The sequence below is a fragment of the Trichomycterus rosablanca genome, chromosome 13 (assembly GCF_030014385.1).
Source record: "Trichomycterus rosablanca isolate fTriRos1 chromosome 13, fTriRos1.hap1, whole genome shotgun sequence".
NCBI lineage: Eukaryota > Metazoa > Chordata > Actinopteri > Siluriformes > Trichomycteridae > Trichomycterus > Trichomycterus rosablanca.
In genome coordinates, this window is record NC_086000.1 from 31,321,261 (window position 1) to 31,342,180 (window position 20,920).

Sequence of the window (20,920 nt, forward strand, 5' to 3'; positions counted from 1 at the left end):
CTTCAGTTTAGTGTTTCTGTGCGGAGGATTTGGCTTCCCGGAGCATTCAGAAATTCTACCACTCTCCTGTCAACTGGATCAGAAATTTATGATGTCCGCTTGCTAATACAGTTAGAGAGCAATCAGCAACCAAACACAAACGCAGACTTCAGACTGCCAGAGGAATATTTGTACAGGTGGTTTGCATTGCATTCTTGCGACCAAACACGAACGGGTCTACGCCATCTGCAAGGGAGGGCCTGATCTGATGTCCATTTCACTCACAACTTTCAGGAAAACAGTCTTTCAGGAAAAAGCACAGCTATAAAAGGGCATGGTATGCATAGCATGTATTGAGTGCGCATGCCACACATTGTTTTGTCTATATTACTATAACTTCATATCATAATGTCACTAAAGCAAAGCATTTGTTCCAACACTTATAAATAATAAAGAGTTAAGATTTTCCGTTAAATTCCTGTCGTGTTTTTAGATGATTAAACCCTGCTGGATTTTGAAGAGGACGTCTGTGGCTAAACGGGAAATGGTGTAGTTTGTTTTATTTCATGACACTAATGGATTAATCAATGAGGATGTGAGAGATCTCCAAGCCAGGACAAGATAGGTTTTCTTTATCTCAGGTGAGTGATTTATCATTTATAAAGCGATTTTTATTGTGTTTAAACAGTATTTTTAGATGTGGCAGTAGTAGATGCTTTTTTATTGTGTTTAAACAGTATTTTTAGATGTGGCAGTAGTAGATGCTTTTTTATTGTGTTTAAACAGTGTTTTTAGATGTGGCAGTAGTAGATGATTTTTTATTGTGTTTAAACAGTGTTTTTAGATGTGGCAGTAGTAGATGATTTTTTATTGTGTTTAAACAGTGTTTTTAGATGTGGCAGTAGTAGATGATTTTTATTGTGTTTAAACAGTGTTTTTAGATGTGGTAGTAGTAGATTATTTTTTAAAAATGCTAAAAGTTTAAGTAGATCAGTGTGTTTTAATTTCTGAATGGCTGTTGTGGATGAGTTGTAGATCAGTGGCACATGTAAATGATGTCATCAAGATGCACTCTGTTATGGCAGTTGCCGAGTGAGCTGGCAATAAACGGCACTTTGTTGGAATGTATCTTTGTGTGATACACAAACAATGGTCTTATTTACATTAGGTGTTATTTACATTAAGTGTTATTTACATTAAGCAACAGTATCAGATCGGATTGCACGTTTTTTATCCTTCCGATATCTGATCCAGTGATTTGGGCCAATATCGGACCGATAAAGAGTATCGGATCGGTGCCAGCCCTAATTTCTATACACTTGTAGGTGTACATGTGTGTTCTATAGTGGTCAGGTTTGAATATTAATGATGCTACTGGTCGGCCAGGCATCTACAGAAGACATGATTTGAGAAGGGGGTGGCCAAAGCCCTGTGATGGATTGGCGCGCGGTCCAGGGTCTTCCTGCCTTGTGCCTGTGCTTCTTGGAGGAATCGCAACCCTGAAAAAGATGAAGCAGTTGGTAAAGATTAATCAAATAAATGAAATGAATGCAGACCTTTTTATAATATCAGTCCTTAGATTGGATTTATTGATTGTACCACATATTCTTTTGAACCTTGATTGTGGTAGTCAATTTGTTTTCCACTGCTGGGGGATCCCTGATTGCATTACAGGAGAGAATGTTGCTGCTCACGCCTCCTCTGATGTGTGCGCAGCCCTTAGTGGACCCCTTCTTTTCGCCCATGCATTCTGCACAGACGCCACTATCTGCTAATCAGGGTCCTTGCACAGCGTTTAAAGACCCCACCCACATAGTCTGGTCACCCCACCCTAGCAGGCACGGTGGCCAATTACTGTCTGCTACAGGCACTGACAATAAGGCTTGCTAGATGGCACCCAGCCATCCGGCGGCAATGCCGAGTATCAAACCGAGGAGTTCAGAATCTCGGCACTGGTGTGCTAGCGGAATATCACGCTGTGCCACCTGGGCGCCACAAATGCTGGTTTGACTGAATGGGCACAAGTTTCTACAGATGCTGCAAAATTTTGTGGAAAGCCAATCCAGAAGGTTAAAAAGTTATAATATCTTAATAAGGTAAATAGGGTTTGAGTATATTGCCCAACACTACATGTGAAGTTTTGGAATGGCACATAGGAGCCAATCGGATGTAACCAGTGACACCCTGACCTCATCTTTGGCTCCCCCATGTTTCTAACATACTCAAGCTCACAAAACACCCACACAAAGGCCACACAACTATAGTGGTATGAGAATGTGCTGACCCACACCCTGTTTTAAATCCTCACCAAAGCCCATTTCTTTTACAAGCTCTTCTGAAATACCAAAATAATCTACCCGACCATAATGCATTACTCAGCAACACTTCTAAACCTCACAGCCATGTTTCAGACCTCCATGCTGCTCTCACACTGGCATCTGAAGCAGGTCTGTTAGGGCAGGTCGATTCCAGCACACGTCATGCAGATGCTCTGTCATCATGGTTTAGATGAAAGTGTGGTCACGTACGTCACCTCAAGGAAACCCTGACCACCTGCAATTTAATCCACCAGCTTGGTAAATTAATGACAGGGAATCGGTGGTGCAGCAGAAGCATTGGCTCTGTGATGTGTGGATATGAGGAATCCTTTCTCCTGCTCTGTAATACAAATAGTTTAAAGGATAAAGCTACTGCAGAAACTTCTTTGAGGTGTAGAAGAAGCTAGAGGAAGTTAGGGTCAGTTTAAAAACCTAGTGAGGTGCCTTGCTGCCCACCGCCTAGTGGATTCCAATAAGACAACGAACTTACACCAATCAGCCATAACATTAAAACCACCTCCTTGTTTCTACACTCACTGTTCATTTTATCAGCTCCACTTACCATATAGAAGCACTTTGCAGTTCTACAATTACTAACTGTAGTTCACCTGTTTCTCTACATACTTTGTTAGCCCCCTTTCACGCTGTTTTTCAATGGTCAGGACCCCCACAGGACCACTACAGAGCAGGTATTATTTGGGTGGTGGATGATTCTCAGCACTGCAGTGACACTGACATGGTGGTGGTGTGTTAGTGTGTGTTGTACTGGTATGAGTAAATAAGACACAGCAGCACTGATGAAGTTTTTCAACATATCACTGTCACTGCTAGACTGAGAATAGTCCACCAACCTAAAATATCCAGCCAACAGCGCCCCGTGGGCAGCGTCCTGTGTCCACTGATGAAGGTCTAAAAGAAGACCAACTCAAACAGCAGCAATAGATGAGCGATCGTCTCTGACTTTACATCTACAAGGTGGACCAACTAGGTAGGAGTGTCTAATAGAGTGGACAGTGAGTGGACACGGTATTTAAAAACTCCAGCAGCTCTGCAGCACAACACACACTAACACACCACCACCATGTCAGTGTCACTGCAGTGCTGAGAATGATCCACCACCTAAATAATACCTGCTCTGTGGTGGTCCTGTGGGAACAGGGTGAAAGCAGGTTAAAAAAGTATGTAGAGAAACAGATGGACTACAGTCAGTAATTTTAGAACTACAAAGTGCTTCTATATGGTACATGGAGCTGATAAAATGGACAGTGAGTGTAGAAACAAGGAGGTGGTTTTAATGTTATGGCTGACCGGTGTATTTGTCACTAATCTGTAGTTTTTCATTACACTAGCCAAACACTAAAGATGATTTTTTTCTGCTTTTTAAAAACAATAATAATGTGTCTCTTTCAGAGAGAATAGGAGCTCTTTATGTTTTTATTTCCCTGTAGCCCTAATGCCTATTGCTGTACTCTGGATGACTTAATGAGGATTAACACTTATCATTACACCAAATTCACAGAAGTCCTTAAATGAGCTGCTGTGTTGAAACACAAACAGCTTTAAATGACTGGAGGCCAAAACCCAGTTAATCTAGCTTGTCAGTGGAGCTATCACTTTACCAGTCAATATCCAGGAGTGTGGGGTATAAAACTTGGCGCAGAAACCTGAAAAAACAAGTTTGTTCTGACTGCAACTGTTCTGTGACCAGTGTTTTTGTTTGCCTCAGTTCATTTCAGTTTCAGTTATTACCTAAAGTATTTTCATTAGGGTTTCTGTAATGATCCACTGATTAAAAAAGGAATAATTACACAACAAGCGGGTGGATTTAATCATGTTTAATTAGCCTTTTCTCATAAAGCTGATATGAATATCACTCATCCGCATGTGTTTCCCTTTGAACATAAATCATAATTGTCAAACAAAATCTGAATATAAACACATACACTGATCAGCCATAACATTAAAACCACCTCCTTGTTTCTACACTCACTGTCCATTTTATCAGCTCCACTTACCATATACAAGCACTTTGTAGTTCTACAATTACTGACTGTAGTCCATCTGTTTCTCTGCATGCTTTGTTAGCCCCCTTTCATGCTGTTCTTCAATGGTCAGGACTCTCCCAGGACCACTACAGAGTAGGTATTATTTGGGTGGTGGATGATTCTCAGCACTGCAGTGACACTGACATGGTGGTGGTGTGTTAGTGTGTGTTGTGCTGGTATGAGTGGATAAGACACAGCAGCACTGCTGGAGTTTTTAAACACCTCACTGTCCCTGCTGGACTGAGAATAGAACACCAACCAAAAATATCCAGCCCAAAGCTCCTAGTGAGTAGCATCCTGTGACCACTGATGAGGATCTCAAAGATGACCAACTCAAATAGCAGCAATAGATGAGTGATCGTCTCTGACTTTACATCTACAAGGTGGACCAACTAGGTAGGAGTGTCTAATAGAGTGGACAGTGAGTGGACATGGCATTTAAAAACTCCACATCAGCACTGCTGTGTCTGATCCACTCATACCAGAACAGCACACACTAACACACCACCACCATGTCAGTGTCACTACAGTGCTGAGAATGATCCACCACCTAAATAATACCTGCTCTGTGGTGGTTCTGTGGGGGTCACAGACCATTGACCATTGAAGAACAGCATGAAAGGGGGCTAGCAAAGCATGCAGAGAAACAGATGGACTACAGTCAGTATATGGTTGTATATGGTAAGTGGAGCTGATAAAATGGACAGTGAGTGTAGAAACAAGAAGGTGGTTTTAATGTTATGGTTGATCAGTGTATGTGAGTGACAAATTCAATTAAATTACTGCATTCTTGAAGTCTTGAGTATTTTGTTAGGATGACTTTGTCCTCAGCTCTGAGCCAAAGGCATGTCACAAGAAAATACTGCGACACGGCTTCGGAAATGACATGATGTGATCTGATACGTGTAATGAGTTATGACAGGTTCATCATTGCCTACTGCCGTAATGGAATTTAAAAAATAACCGTTGCAGACTGAGCAGTCCATGTTGTAACAAGTCTTTTTACTCATTCTTCACATGCCACTTTTTTGCCACCATGGGTGACGTCATGCCCAGTTTAGGGACTTTTGTTTGAAGAACACGTTCATTCCAAACCCTGAATCACACTGCAAACTGAAAGCAAAGGTAAAAACACGAGACGCTTTGTTGTGTTTACTTTGTACAATGGAGCATTCAAGGTCTAGCCTGTATAAAACTGTACAACACATGCCTGCCACATGACTGGCTTTGCACCTGACCCCCACCTTTCACCTTCCAGCTGCACAAAGCCAGGCCTATAAATAGCTAGATTTGATGGATTTGATTTAGATGCCATGCAGTAGCTGGTACAGAGCTCTGGACCTGAGCCTATTAAACAGCTTAATGATGAACTGGAATGGGCTGAATTCCTACATTTACACGAGGAATCTTCAAAAAATTTCCGCACTTTTATATTTTGGTTGGAAACGGCTCACTCCTCGCGGGTGAAGTAGTAATTGTTCGTGTCAGGGAGACTGAGAGAGCTTATAGTCCGGATTTAGCGCCATCTGATTTCCACGTTTCGGACACTCAAAGAAGCTTTAAGTGGAAGAAGATTTTTATGTGATGATGATGTGAAAGCAGCGGTGCATCAGTGGCTACACACTAAAATGGCATTAAAAAGCTGGTATGACATGCCTCTCAGGTGACGTAGCGGTAAAACACACGCTGAACACCAGAGCTGGGATCTTGAATACATCATATCAAAGCTCAGCTCTTCCTGCCTGTCTAACAACGATTGGTCAGATAGGGGTGGGATATTAAAAGCCGAATAGGGACTCTCTCATAACTAGTTAATTTCGACCTCTTCACCTCACTGTCACTGCTGGACTGAGAATAGTCCACCAACCAAAAATATCCAGCCAACAGCGCCCCGTGGGCAGCGTCCTGTGACCACTGATGAAGGTCTAGAAGATGACCGACTCAAACAGCAGCAATAGATGAGCGATCGTCTCTGACTTTACATCTACAAGGTGGACCAACTAGGTAGGAGTGTCTAACAGAGTGGACAGTGAGTGGACACAGTATTTAAAAACTCCAGCAGCGCTGCTGTGTCTGATCCACTCACACCAGCACCACACACACTAACACACCACCACCATGTCAGTGTCACTGCAGTGCTGAGAATCATCCACCACCTAAATAATACCTACTCTGTAGTGGTCCTGTGGTGGTCCTGACCATTGAAGAACAGGGTGAAAGCAGGCTAAAATGGAATGTAGAAAAATAGATGGACTACAGTCAGTAATTGTAGAACTACAAAGTGCTTCTATATGGTAAGTGGAGCTGATAAAATGGAGTGTAGAAACAAGGAGGTAATTTTAATGTTATGGCTGATAAGTGTGTATTATAAATGGTATCATAAATTATATACCAGAACACAGAACAATGGTGATGAGGTCTTGTGGACCTGGATTTGATCCTCACCACCAGTGAGTAGCTTGGCAGTTGAGTGGTTTTGGGAGGGCTTCCTCAGTTTTCCTCCTACATAAGTGATTAGGTAAGTGATTGAATAAATGTGTAATGGACTACAATAGGCTGATGCCCTATTATCTATTTTCATCTTGCATCCAGTATTCCTGTGGCTTTGGACCCACTGAAACTCTAATCAGGATGACATGATTAATACAAATAAATTATATATTATGTTATTGTTAATATGTGTTTAAATATTTACTCTGGGCATTTGAAAGCATAAGTTAAAAATTTTTATGGTTATACCTGACCAAAACATTTATGAGACCCACTTTAACACAGAGCGATGATAAAGACATTGTAAATGCTAACATAAAGACGGGGTATTCAACATTTACTGCACATATGATGCTGTTGTGGCATACCACACTTCATAACTGGTACCAACATAACTAAAACAGTGCAACTGGGTGTTGCTTTTTTATAGTGCACTATTTTAGTAGCAAAGTAAACATTTCTAAGAAACTCAATACACTAATACAAAATATACATATATTTATATAGGTCTCTGGACAGGGCTCATATAACAAAAAAAACACAGCAAAAAGTAAGACCTTGTTAAGGTTATTCCCAAGCGTATATTCTATGTATATTTTCTGCAGGCAATACTTAAAGCTATTTTAGCCAGATCATAAAGTTTTACTATCACCTGCATGTACAACTCACATACCAAAGCATACACAAATATACAACAAACCCCATATGTACAATGTGCCCTTCTGTACATTTAAGCTAAACATATATGTACAGTATATATTGGCCACGACGTTTATTTCAGTACATTTATCCCACTGGTCAATTATAGCAGGTCAAAATATTCCACAAAGCATACATTACAGTCATTGGGTAAAAAATGAATTAAAAAGTTGTTTTTAAATACATTAACAATAATAATGTTACACTTGTATACACTTAAAATCTGTAAAGCAAGTAATGTTCAAGAGTTCAAGAGAGGCTTTATAGTTATTTCAGCTATATACATATTACATATTAAAGTAATAATAAGTACATATTGAAACGAAACAATGTTCCTCTAGGACCAGGATGCAACATAGTACACAAGTGCAGATTAAAAACAGTACAATAAATATGAAGATCTACAATAAATACATCTTTAAACAAATCTAAACAATCTGAGGGGGGCGAGACTAAAGACAAGTGTAGTATTGGCCAGTACATGGTAGTGAGTAAATGATAACCCACAAGTGCAGGTGTTGCTGAAACACAGGCACCACACCTCGGGGGTCGAACTATCTGTTCACGGTCAAAGTCACTCAAGTCGCTTCTTTAACCATAGCTGGTAAATGTTGCCTTCTGCTGTGCAGAGGACAGGTCAACACCTTATATGAGAGCTGATTGTGACCTAACCACCAACTGGGAGCACTTTATCAGTGATCATATGCCACCTGCCAGGTCCTCCTAATTCAGTGATCAGTCAGTATATATACACTCATCAGCCATAAAATTAAAACCACCTCCTTGTTTTTACACTCACTGTCCATTTTATCAACATAGTACACAAGTGCCAAACAATACAATATACACAGTGCAGATTAAAAACAGTACAATAAATATGAAGACCTACAATAAATACAAGAGACATTTCTAATCTAAAGAATCTGAGGGGTGCGAGACTAAAGACAAGTGTAGTATTGGCCAGTACATGGTACTGAGTAAATGATAAGTGAGATAAAAAACATATCCTGATATACAGTTAGTAGCATAGGATTTATATAGCAGCAGATATTAAAGAGTAAGATGCAAAAATGCAATATTGTGCAAAGATGCAAGTAATATAGTCACTAGGTAGTTGTGTGGGCGGCACTGTGGCTCGGTGGGTAGCGCTGTTGCCTCACAGCAAGAAGGTCCTGGGTTCGATCGCCAGGTGGGGCGGTCTGGGTTCTTTCTGTGTGGAGTTTGCATGTTCTCCCCATGTCTGCGTGGGTTTCCTCCGGGAGCTCTGGTTTCCTCCTACAGTCCAAAGACGTGCAAGTGAAGTAAATTGGAGATACAAAATTGTCCAGGACTGTGTTTGATATAACCTTGTGAACTGATGAACCTTGTGCAACGAGTAACTACCGTTCCTGTCATGAATGTAACCAAACCATGTGCGTGTGCGTGTGTGGGCATGAGTGAGTTTTTGTGTGTGAGTGTATGTATGTATTTTATATAAGTATGTGTGTGTTTGTGAGGGTGCGTATGTTAGTGCGTGTGGGCGTGAGTGAGTTTTTGTGTGTGTTAGTGTATGTATGTATTTTATATAAGTATGTGTGTGTGTTTGTGAGGGTGCGTATGTTAGTGTGTGTGTGTATGTGAGTGAGTTTTTGTGTGTGTTAGTGTATGTATGTATTTTATATAAGTATGTGTGTGTGTTTGTGAGGGTGCGTATGTTAGTGTGTGTGTGTATGTGAGTGAGTTTTTGTGTGTGTTAGTGTATGTATGTATTTTATATAAGTATGTGTGTGTGTTTGTGAGGGTGCGTATGTTAGTGTGTGTGTGTATGTGCATGTGCATGTAAGTCTGCTGTGTGTGTGTATGCTGCACACAATGCTCTGATTCTTGAGATAAGAGACAGAACATTTTATGTCTTCTATTTTTTAATGCTACAATAATTTGAAATTGATATTGTTAGAGATTAGAATGTTTTAATTAACCTATTATGTAAATGATGTGTCTTTTATTAAAACAAAATGTATCAAAATGTACATTTACATTATTAATTTCTTGCTTTTTTAATGCATTGAAGACATTTTGAAGATTTAGATGTAGGACATCATTTGTTCCTAATCTCAAAAATCTGTGAATGTAATACAGACTAACATGAACATCAGTAACATAATATAATAATCTGTTCATGCTATTAATGTACTACAATGTTCTGTATATGTGGGCCCCTGAGCAAGCCCCCTAACCCTCAATTGCTTAGATTGTATACTGTCACAGTACTGTAAGTCGCTTTGGATAAAAGCGTCTGCTAAGTGCTGAAAATGTAAATGTAAAATGTAAATGTGGGTAATGGAATAGAATCATCTGTTTACATTTGTTTGTTAGTTATGTACAACCCCAAATCAGAAAAAGTTAGGTCAGTATGGAAAATGCAAATTAAAAATGCAGTGTTTCTTACATTTACTTTTACAGGATGAACCTGAGATATTTCATGTTTTTTCCTGTTTTTTTTTTAGATTGGCTATATTTTTTTTGCGTGTTATTTTTATTTATTTATTTTTATTTGTTAATAAACACCCATTCCTGCATTTCAGGCCTGCAACTTATTCCAAAAAAAGTTGGGACGGGGACAATTTAGGGCTAGTAATGAGGTGAAAAAACTAAATAATGATGTGATTCCGAAAAGGTGATGTCAACAGGTGATTGTAATCATGGTTTGGTGCAAAAGCAGCATCCAGGAAAGGCTGAGTATTTGATGGGCAAAGATGATCAGAGGATCTCCAGTTTGTCAACAAATGTGTGAGAAAATTATTGAAATGTTTAAGAACAATGAACATCAAAGAAAGATTAGAAGGGATTTGCATATTTCTTCCTCTACAGTGCATAATATAATTTAACGAAGAGCAAGGGCACAGGCCTAAGCTGAACGGCCGTGATCTTCGATCTCTCAGATGGCACTCCATCAAGAACCGTTATTCATCTGTAGCTGATTAAACCACATGGGCAAAGGAGTTACTTTAGAAAACTTTAGTCAAGAACTACAATATGGAGCAAACAAATGATTAAACGACCAGGGCAGTTGTAGCCTAATGATTAAGGTATTAACTAGTAATTTCACAGTATTGTAAGTCGCTTTGGATAAATGTGTCTGCTAAATGCTGAAAATGTAATAAAAAAACTATATGGAACTGGTCTAATATTCCAAGCTTGTACAATTGTCTTTTTTCCTGTTTCAGATGATGTAACTGTTACCCTTTTTCACACCCACCGCAACCCTGAATAGGATAAAGCTGTGCTAAACATACAATAAATGAATGACAATGACTGAATAAACGAACACTTATTTATGGAAAATCAGAGGAGCTTGTGAAGGTATCATGGCTAAACGGCCTCTTGTACTTTTCAATAAGAGCATTCGGCACGTGGTCCTCTGTCGCCTAGCAACCAGTCCAAACAGAGCAAATGAACGGCTGGTGAGGGAGCAGGAGAGGAGAACACATGGAGAAGTAGTTCGGTGTAGTTCGGTGTAGTTCGGTGTAGTTCGGTGTAGTTTGGTTGTTTATTGTTGGTGCAGAAGGCGGTAGCTGGTGAACATGGTGAAACAAACCATTCAGATCTTTGCCCGGATTAAACCAACACAGAAAAACACCGCGGTGAGTAACTGCAGCCTGGCATCACGTGATTATACTGAACTTGTTCCTATGCTGTTGACTGTTTATTTATTTATTTATTTATTTGCATTCATCAACATTTAACTCGATCACAAGCTGGGCAGAGTGCTGATCAATCACATAAAACCCAATCTCATCCAGTCACACACCCACGCATAGGGGCAATTTGGAGCTGCCAATCCACCTTCTGCACATTTTTTTTTTTGAATTTTCTATTTTTCCCACTTTTTTCCCCCAATCCCCCCCCTCCAATCTAATGGTGTCAACCCTTCACCGCTGACTGAGGACGCCTCTCAACTGCATACACACTGCATTTTTCACCTGCACGAGTCGAAGTTCATACACTAACGGGCACTGTGTACGGAGGGCCACACCCCCATCAGCATTATTCCTCAGCCCTGTGCAGGCGCCATCAGTCAGCCAGCAGGGGCCGCAGTCGCACCAGTTATGAGGACCTATGATCCGACTTCGCCAATCGTTGTTCATGCATCCAGCCCAGTCGGAAAGGCAGAGCTGAGATTCGACACGATGTATTCGAAACCCCGACTCTGGTGCGCTAGCGTACTTTTTTACCGCTGCGCCACCTGAGCGGCGGCCCTTTTACACATTTTTGAGAGATGGATGGGAACCTGAGCTTCGAAGAAAAGCCACAAAGAGAACATGCCAAACTCATCACTCAATCATTTACATTTTCAGCATTTAGCAGATGCATTTATCCAAAGCGACTTACAATACAGTTACAGTATACAGTTTGATCAATTGAGGGTTAAGGGCCTTGCTCAAGGGCCCAACAGCAGCAACCTGGCAGTGGTTGGGCTTGAACCAGTGACCTTCTGATTACTAGTCCAGTTCCTTAACCACTAGGCTACAGCTAGTAAAAATTACAGCACCTACAGCTACAGTGCTACATCATTAAGATAGCTTACCCACCAGGACCCTGACCAGGCTAATGAATTTCAGTTATTTTTTGGCCTTGGTTAGGCAGGTTTAGCTTTTAAGTTAGGTGCTATGGCCCCTGTATGTTAAGGTTGAAAGTATTTCTTTATTTATTATTTATTTTTACTAAAGACTTCATGGGCGGCACGGTGGCTCGGTGGGTAGCACCGTCGCCTCACAGCAAGAAGGTCCTGGGTTCGATCCCCAGGCGGGGCGGTCCGGGTCCTTTCTGTGTGGAGTTTGCATTTTTCCCCGTGTCTGCGTGGGTTTCCTCCGGGAGCTCCGGTTTCCTCCCACAGTCCAAAAACATGCAGTCAGGTGAATTGGAGTCACTGAATTGCCCTATAGGTGAATGTGTGTGTGTATGTGTGTGCGTGTGTGTCTGCCCTGCGATGGACTGTCTCCCCATCTAGGGTGTTACTGTGTGCCTTGCACCCATTGAAAAGCTGGGATAGGCTCCAGCACCCCCCTGCGACCCTAATTGGATAAGCGGTTAAGAAAGTGAGTGAGTGAGTAAAGGCTTTATATTGGCGATGATCAGGGTTGCTGTGGGTCCAGAAACTCTGGACACCTGGCAAAAATACAAACTCTACAGTCCATCATAAGGTGACATACACTTCCACATTCACTCACTTGCACCTAGGGTCAGGTAAGAGCAGCCAGTTCACCTACTGTAAGTTTTTGGAAGATGGGAGAGAGTCTTTCTGTGTCCACCTAGATCTTTATCCTATTTGATTCTGAAAAGTTTAATTGTACTGACAAGAAAAGAACACCTAGTTCATGTATTAAGGAGGTGTGAAAGCATTGTACCTTATGAAATCTTGGTGTGTTCTGGTTTTGCAGGTGTACTCTGTTAATAATGAAGAACAGAGTGGAGGAGGCTTGGAGTTTGTAATTCCTAGAGATCTTGCAGATGGCTTCATCAATAACAAAAGAGAGAGCTACAGATTCAGGTACAAAAAAGAAAGATGAGAGTTTAAAAGCACGTTTCCCCATTAAAGCATGTGTAGTATGTACCTTCTTCCTTACCTTAGGTCCTCATCCAGGCAAGTTTGTCACACTTCCAGTTCATTTCTAACGGCGGCATGGTGGATAAGTGGGTAGCACTGTCGCCTCACAGCAATAAGGTCCTGGGTGGGAGACGGTCCGATCTCCAGGTGGGGTGGTCAGGGTCCTTTCTGTGTGGAGTTTGCATGTTCTCCCCGTGTCTGCGTGAGTTTACTCCGGGTGCTCCGGTTTCCTCCCACAGTCCAAAGACATGCAAGTGAGGTGAATTGGAGACACTAAATTGTCCAAGACTGTGTTTGATATAACCTTGTGAACTGATTAACCTTGTGTGTAATGAGTAGCTACCGTTCCTGTCATTAATGTAACCAAAGTGTAAAACATGACATTAAAATCCTAATAAATAATTAAACAAACAAAGAAACATAAATATCACCACATGGGCTTGAGAGGACTTCGGAAAACCATTGTCACTTAACAAAGGTCACCACTGCAGCAAGAAATGCAGAAACTATGCTGAACTGCTGCTGAGTTTTTTCAGTTGATGTCGGTTTCTCCATGTAAAAGATGAAAAGGATCTAGGTTTAAAACGATGGCCAGGGTGACGTGGCCCTGTCTGTGGTATTTCTGCCTTGTGCCCAGTGTTTCCCAGTGGATCCAGAACTACAGTGACCCTGACCGGAATAAAACGGTTGATGATAGTGAAATTAGAAGAATGCTTGTTTTATTGTAAAAGTGTCCCAACTTTTCTGGAAATGGTGTTGTTAATTAATAAATTTTAAGTTAATTTTAACTTTTTTTTCTGTAGGTTTCAGAAGGTTTTTGATCAGGAGACAAAGCAAGAAGAGGTTTTTGAGACTATTGTTAAACCTGTGGCTGATAAGTGAGTATGGCGTTTTTTTTGGCTACAACTACAGTGGTACCTTGTAACTCAACGTCCCCTAAACTCTAAATCTTTGAAACTCGACGCCCTTTAGCGAGAAATTTGTACCCTTAAACTCAACGATTCCCTTAAACTCAACAAAATTATTTATTTCATTTCAAATTAACAATGAACAGTCGCTTTGTTCAGCGCTTGGCTTGAGCAGTGAAGTGATACATCATCAAAGTGAGAATATAGACGAATCTGCATTTGTGTGGAATAACCATCAGATTCACTCTGAACGCGACCACTTGTATCTGTTTTTAACTGGATTTTCCTCACTGTTTCACTTTTAAACTTGTGTTACAGCTCGGGGTTCTGAGGAACTGTAAAAATCAGCTTTTTATTTCAGTGTTTTTTATATTAGATTTGTGTTATTTTCAGTGTTTACTTGTCAAAAACACCCCCATTATTTTACATTAGCCTAAAACATATGCAAGTCCACGGGACCATGGAACACATTAACAGGTTTCCAATCCTTTCCCATCCCATCACATTTTTATGGGGGAAAAATACCTTGAAACTCAACGTCTTTTAAACTCAACGCCACTCTCAGAACCAATTGACGTTAAGTTTCATGGCATCACTGAACATCCAAAGCTACATCTTGCTATTTCTTTAAATTATACCACAACAGAGACATATGAAGTCAGGCAACATATTGTCTGCCAACATTCACATCTAGAAACTGATTACATGAAGTCAGACAGGAACAGGAACCAAGCATAGACTCAGAATTACAGCCTGTATGTCTGATTTTATACAGTTGGTTATGGTCTGTTGCACATGTAAGTGGTGCAGCACTTAAGTGTTTCCTTTATTGTTGTGAGATGCCCTATTCCTAGCCAAGTCTGCTTTGTGGGTGACTAATGGTGTTGTGCTTTCTGCTTAGAAAAGCAGCACTTGGCAGTTTTTGGCACTGATGACCTGTTTATGTTTACACAAGAGGGCAGTTACAATCTCATTTTTATTGTGGTTTAAGGAACAATTGCTCCTAATCAGTATATTTTAAATTTCATTCAGGAGTACAAAAGAGCATGACTGGCCCTGCGCTCTGGAAAAAAGAAGTGTTATTATTGTGTCCCTTATTAAACGAAAGTAACATCAGCCAGTATTAAGAATAGGGCTGCCACGATTGGTTGACCTAGTCGATGACGTCGAAGTCAATGCATCGGTTTTAAAACTATGTTTATAAATGATCCTTTTTAATTTGTACAACGTCTCCATTCATATAACCATTCATATGATTTCCCTCAGCACTACTCGCTGCGTACATGACCTAAATTTGGTCTAGTCACTGGTTGGCGGCATTAAGCGCAGTCCTAAAAAATGCCGTCTGCAGCAGTCAGAGGCCGATTGTAGAGAGCTTCTAAAGAAAAGTGTTCTAAGTGTTCCAAAAATGTGGTTTGTACACTGTGCAAAGCTTTGATGACATACCACAGCAGCACTGTAGCGCAATGCTGCACGTCTATATTGTTTCATTACGCTTCTTAATCGGGGAGATCTTGGAATACTGTATTTCTTAGTGGGTTCAGTTAGACCGCCGGGCACTTTGCTGCGTTGGGCTCGCGATTTTTGCGGTTGCTGCGGCGATCAAAGTGCAAAAAGCTTCTCATGTGAATGCGCCCTAAAACTTCCGTGTACGGCATGCCATAAACCCATGTTGCACTTTGTTTAATGTGGAGCACTCGAGAATTTGATAATATGAACATAAACCCTGTTTACATTTAGTTTTGTGCCATATTATTATGCCATACAGTTTGTTGTTAGAATAAAAGAAGTTTAAATGAGATTCTGAATTAATTGTTTTGGAGGAAAATTAATAGTTTCGATTAATCGATAAAATAGTCTATACATGAATCGATAGAAAAATAGTCCATAGTGGCAGCCCTGATTAAGAATTTGTGGGCTTATATGTACAAACAGGGGTCACCTGGCACCCTTTTTAAGTGTTGTTATCTGCTTAATGTTGTTCCATGAGCAACAAAAAAAAGGTGGTACTTGTTTCTTACTCTTCCAGACTGGTGACCATCAGGTGATGAGGTAGACTTAGCTTGACATTGGTGTACTAAAATGAATGCTAGATAATAAATAGTTTTATTAACTTTTTTTGTCAGAGAGACATGAATGTGAATTGGGAGACTTGTCTTTTAGAGACTTGGAATGTTTTTTTCTCTGTCCTGGGTTTATTCTAAGTATTCCCCTTTGAGCCCCCCCCCCCCCCCCCCCTCCTTTTGTAAATACATGTAGAAATTACGTAGAAGTAATTTAAGTTAGAGAGCGGGCATGTTTTTGTTGCTGGACAGTTAATTTTCGCCGTGCCCAGGGTGTATTTCTGTTCTGCACTCGAGTGTTTCCAAGTGCTGTTAGATCCACCACAGTGATCACCAGAATGAATAAAAATAGGATGAAAGAATATATTTTGTTAAGAAATTTAAGTGAGTATTATTTTTGATAGCTAACAGGGTATAACATTAGTGTGTTATTTATGAGTGATCATATTGCAGACACGTCATTACTGTATATATAACCCATGTCTACATTAGTCATCATAGCATTACTGAAATAATGCATGTGCTTAAAGCTAACACAGCCACCAAAATGATTAATTACATAAGTAAGAACAGTGAACAAGGTTTGGTAAATGTTAAGAAATTATATGATAAATGAGCAATTCAAGCTCTGGTCGGTGTGTAAGTTGATCACAAATATATACACAAATGTGTCAGTAATATAAGACAAATCCCACTCGGAAATCATTAAGTGTTATTATATGTTCTTTCCAGTTGTGAGGCAGTGATTAGTTGTAGTCATACCCCAAAAAAAAAACACAACCAATAAAATTCCTGGGCCAACATGCTGCTAGGTTGCAGGTGGTGTGGGTGCTGCACAGACTAGGCTACTTAAAGCCTGGGTTTAACTTTATGTCGGTTATTTTCTCTAAGGTGTTTATGTTCTCCCAGTGTTTGGGGGTGGGGTTAATCTGGATACACCGGTTACCTCCCATCTTTTAAAAACATAGAAGTTGTGTACTGCCTTGCAGTGTACTGGCACCATGTCCATGGTGGTATTCATGCTGTACGCCCGGATTCTGGGTGACCCTGCACTTGTTTTCACGATCAGTATAAAGTTACTAAACATAATTACATAACGAGTATCACCTTTTATTCTGTGTTTGATAAGTGGCATGCCTATGCCTACAGTGCTAAAATATTTGCTTTTTTCAGATTTCTTTTTTTTTTCTGTCACGTAATTGTTTTAGATTTTTAAACTTTAAATATAAATTTAAATTTAATATAAAACAGCAATTTTATTTATTTAAATAAAGAAATTCCACATTTAACTAGGCTGGTGTAGGTGCTCTGGTGGCTCGGCAGTAAAATACTGTCGCCCAATACTGCTGAGATCCAGGGTTCGAATCTCAGCAATGCTACCACGTGGAGATTGGGGTTGGCCAAACAGCCTAGCCATTGGGAGGTGCACTTGTCAGTACGCTCTTAGTGCCCGTCCCAAGCCCAGATAAAACAAGGTTTACTTCAGGAAGGGTATGACCAGAATTATAAGCTGTGATGACCCCTAGTATGGGAGCAGCTGAAAAAATAAGGCTGGTGTGCCCCACTAATGACATGTCATCTCTCTTGATGACTCCCAGATCAGACCATCTGATAATATATGAAACCTTGGTGTCGTCCTGGATAACCAGCTGATCTTCTCTTCTCATGTAGCCAACATGACAAGATCGTGCCGATTCCTCCTCTACAACATCAAGAAGATTGCCTGGTCTTTAACCAATCTAAACACTGCCACATCACCCCACCCCTGTAATCTCTTCACTGGCTTCCTGTAGCTGCATGCATTCAGTTTAAAACACTGATGCTCGCCTACAAAGCCAAAAATGGACCAGCCCCAAGCTACCTTCAAGGTCTAATAAAACTCTGCTCTGTACCACGTAACCTCCGAGCCACTAGTCTTGCTCGACTTGATCCTCTACCCAGCACTCAGGGAAGACAAGCATCAAGGCTCTTCCCTGTTCTAGCACCCAAGTGGTGGAACGAACTTCCTCTGTCTGTCCGAACATCTGAGTCTCTCACTGTCTTCAAAAGGCGATTTTAAACCTTCATCACCTCTTTACTAAACATTTAAGCTGACATGTACTTACTTACTAACACTCTTATTTATTTTCTGCATAAAAAAAGGTTCTAACAGGCTTTCAGCAGATTTGTATTATTGGACTGATGTCTACTTAAACTAGAGTAAGGTAATATTCACTATGGAAGCACTTCTGTAAGTCGCTCTGAATAAGAGCTTCTGCTAAATGCCGTAAATGTAAATGTAAGAAGATTGTCTGATCACTACTCCATCATCTGAAGCTTAAACACACTTAGGATTAAGTTAAACTCCAAGTGGCTTAAAAGAAACTAAATATTTTGGAGCAGCCAGTTTTCTACAACACTGTATAAGGTTATCAGGATATCCCATTATGGACAGTTATTTAATTTGTTTCTAGATACTGTTCTTAATTCAGAAAGTTAAAGCTATCTAAATATAAGCTACATGAGAAGCTGCACTTAGAAACATTGTCCTCCTGGATATGGTTTTCTTTTATCTTTGCATCATTACCGAAAAAGGAGCTACCACCAAACCTCAGTAACCAAAAGCATGATGGAAAAACATGGCACTGAGAAACAAATGCTGCTCCTCTGTATGAAAAGAACTTCTCTCTTCAATTACTCATAATTTCAGTTTGGAGTGGATTTGAATCCCCACCCTTTATGTGGCTTGGTAGACCTTTAATTAACATGACGACATAGGATAGGGACAAAGTGGTGTGTACTTCCCCCCTTCGATTTCACCAGAGAGGGTTTTTATAGACTCTGTGAATTTATGAATTTCCATTAAAAAGGGAGGGACACGCTTTATAAGACGACACACTTTTTGTAATGCTGGTTGGGAATGAGTTGGATTTTCAGTAACTTATAACTATTTTGTGTTCAGGCAAATGCCAACCACACGTGGGTTTGTTTGGTTTGGTGGTTGGTAAGCAAAAGTATTTATGAATTTTTGTGACCATTTAAGAGAAGTCAAGTCAAATGTCTTTATATAGTGTTTTTATTTTAAAATAGAAGATTGTCTTAAAGAAGCTTTACAGAGATTTTGGTCCATAACCCTCTAGTAAACACGCCTAGGAATACATTTGCAGGAAAAAAACACACTAATGTTTTGAAGAGGTAAAAAGTTCAAGGCTCAAAAAAGACTCATCCATATTGGTCAGCCTAGATGGTATTTTGGTGACTGAAATTACATTAAAAATTAGGGCTGTTGGGCCGCTAAAGTGGCGCAGCGGTAAAAACACATGCTAAAACCAGAGCTGGGATCTCGAATACATCGTATCGAATCTCAGCTCTGCCTACCGGCTAAGGCTGAGCGGCCACATGAACAACGATTGGCCTGTTTTTCTGATTTGGGCGGGACTAAGCTGGATGGGGTCTTTCTCCCATGGTGCAATTATGACCTCTGCTGGCTGATTGATGGCGCCTGCACAGAGATGAGTAAAGAGTGCTCTCAGGGTGTGTCTCTCCATACACAACGCTGAGCTGCACTGCACTCGTCAAAGTGCAGGTGATAAAATGCATACGGCATGCTGCCCACAGAGGGGGCGTGGGTTAGCTTTGTTCTCCTCAATCAGAGCAGGAATCGGCATTGGTGGAGAGGAAGCATGACGCAATCGGGCAATTGGACGTGCTAAAAAGGGAGAAAAAGGGGAGCAAATGCATAAACCAAAAAAAAAATATATAATATATATATACAGTGTATCACAAAAGTGAGTACACCCCTCACATTTCTGCAAATATTTTATTATATATTTTCATGGGACAACACTATAGAAATAAAACTTGGATATAACTTAGAGTAGTCAGTGTACAACTTGTATAGCAGTGTAGATGTACTGTCTTCTGAAAATAACTCAACACACAGCCATTAATGTCTAAATGGCTGGCAACATAAGTGAGTACACCCCACAGTGAACATGTCCAAATTGTGCCCAAAGTGTCAATATTTTGTGTGACCACCATTATTATCCAGCACTGCCTTAACCCTCCTGGGCATGGAATTCACCAGAGCTGCACAGTTTGCTACTGGAATCCTCTTCCACTCCTCCATGATGACATCACGGAGCTGGTGGATGTTAGACACCTTGAACTCCTCCACCTTCCACTTGAGGATGCCCCACAGGTGCTCAATTGGGTTTAGTCCATCACCTTTACCTTCAGCTTCCTCAGCAAGGCAGTTGTCATCTTGGAGGTTGTGTTTGGGGTCGTTATCCTGTTGGAAAACTGCCATGAGGCCCAGTTTTCGAAGGGAGGGGATCATGCTCTGTTTCAGAATGTCACAGTACATGTTGGAATTCATGTTTCCCTCAATGAACTGCAGCTCCCCAGTGCCAGCAACACTCATGCAGCCCAAGACCATGATGCTACCACCACCATGCTTGACTGTAGGCAAGATACAGTTGTCTTGGTACTTCTCACCAGGGCGCCGCCACACATGCTGGACACCATCTGAGCCAAACAAGTTTATCTTGGTCTCGTCAGACCACAGGGCATTCCAGTAATCCATGTTCTTGGACTGCTTGTCTTCAGCAAACTGTTTGCGGGCTTTCTTGTGCGTCAGCTTCCTTCTGGGATGACGACCATGCAGACCGAGTTGATGCAGTGTGCGGCGTATGGTCTGAGCACTGACAGGCTGACCTCCCACGTCTTCAACCTCTGCAGCAATGCTGGCAGCACTCGTGTGTCTATTTTTTAAAGCCAATCTCTGGATATGACGCCGAACACGTGGACTCAACTTCTTTGGTCGACCCTGGCGAAGCCTGTTCCGAGTGGA

General features: G+C 40.8%; 1 protein-coding gene across 5 annotated transcripts in view; it reads left to right on the forward strand.

Moving 5' to 3' along the window:
* Positions 1 to 10,970: 10,970 nt before the first annotated feature.
* Positions 10,971 to 20,920, forward strand: part of kif6 (kinesin family member 6) — a 133,051-nt gene continuing 123,101 nt past the window's right edge. For all 5 annotated transcript variants that reach the window (XM_063006998.1, XM_063006996.1, XM_063007000.1 and 2 more), the window contains exons 1-3: positions 10,971 to 11,154; positions 12,952 to 13,061; positions 13,922 to 13,996. In XM_063006998.1, coding sequence (XP_062863068.1) covers positions 11,095 to 11,154; positions 12,952 to 13,061; positions 13,922 to 13,996 — 245 coding nt within the window. In that variant the 5' untranslated portion in view covers positions 10,971 to 11,094. The remainder of the gene's footprint in view (positions 11,155 to 12,951; positions 13,062 to 13,921; positions 13,997 to 20,920) is intronic.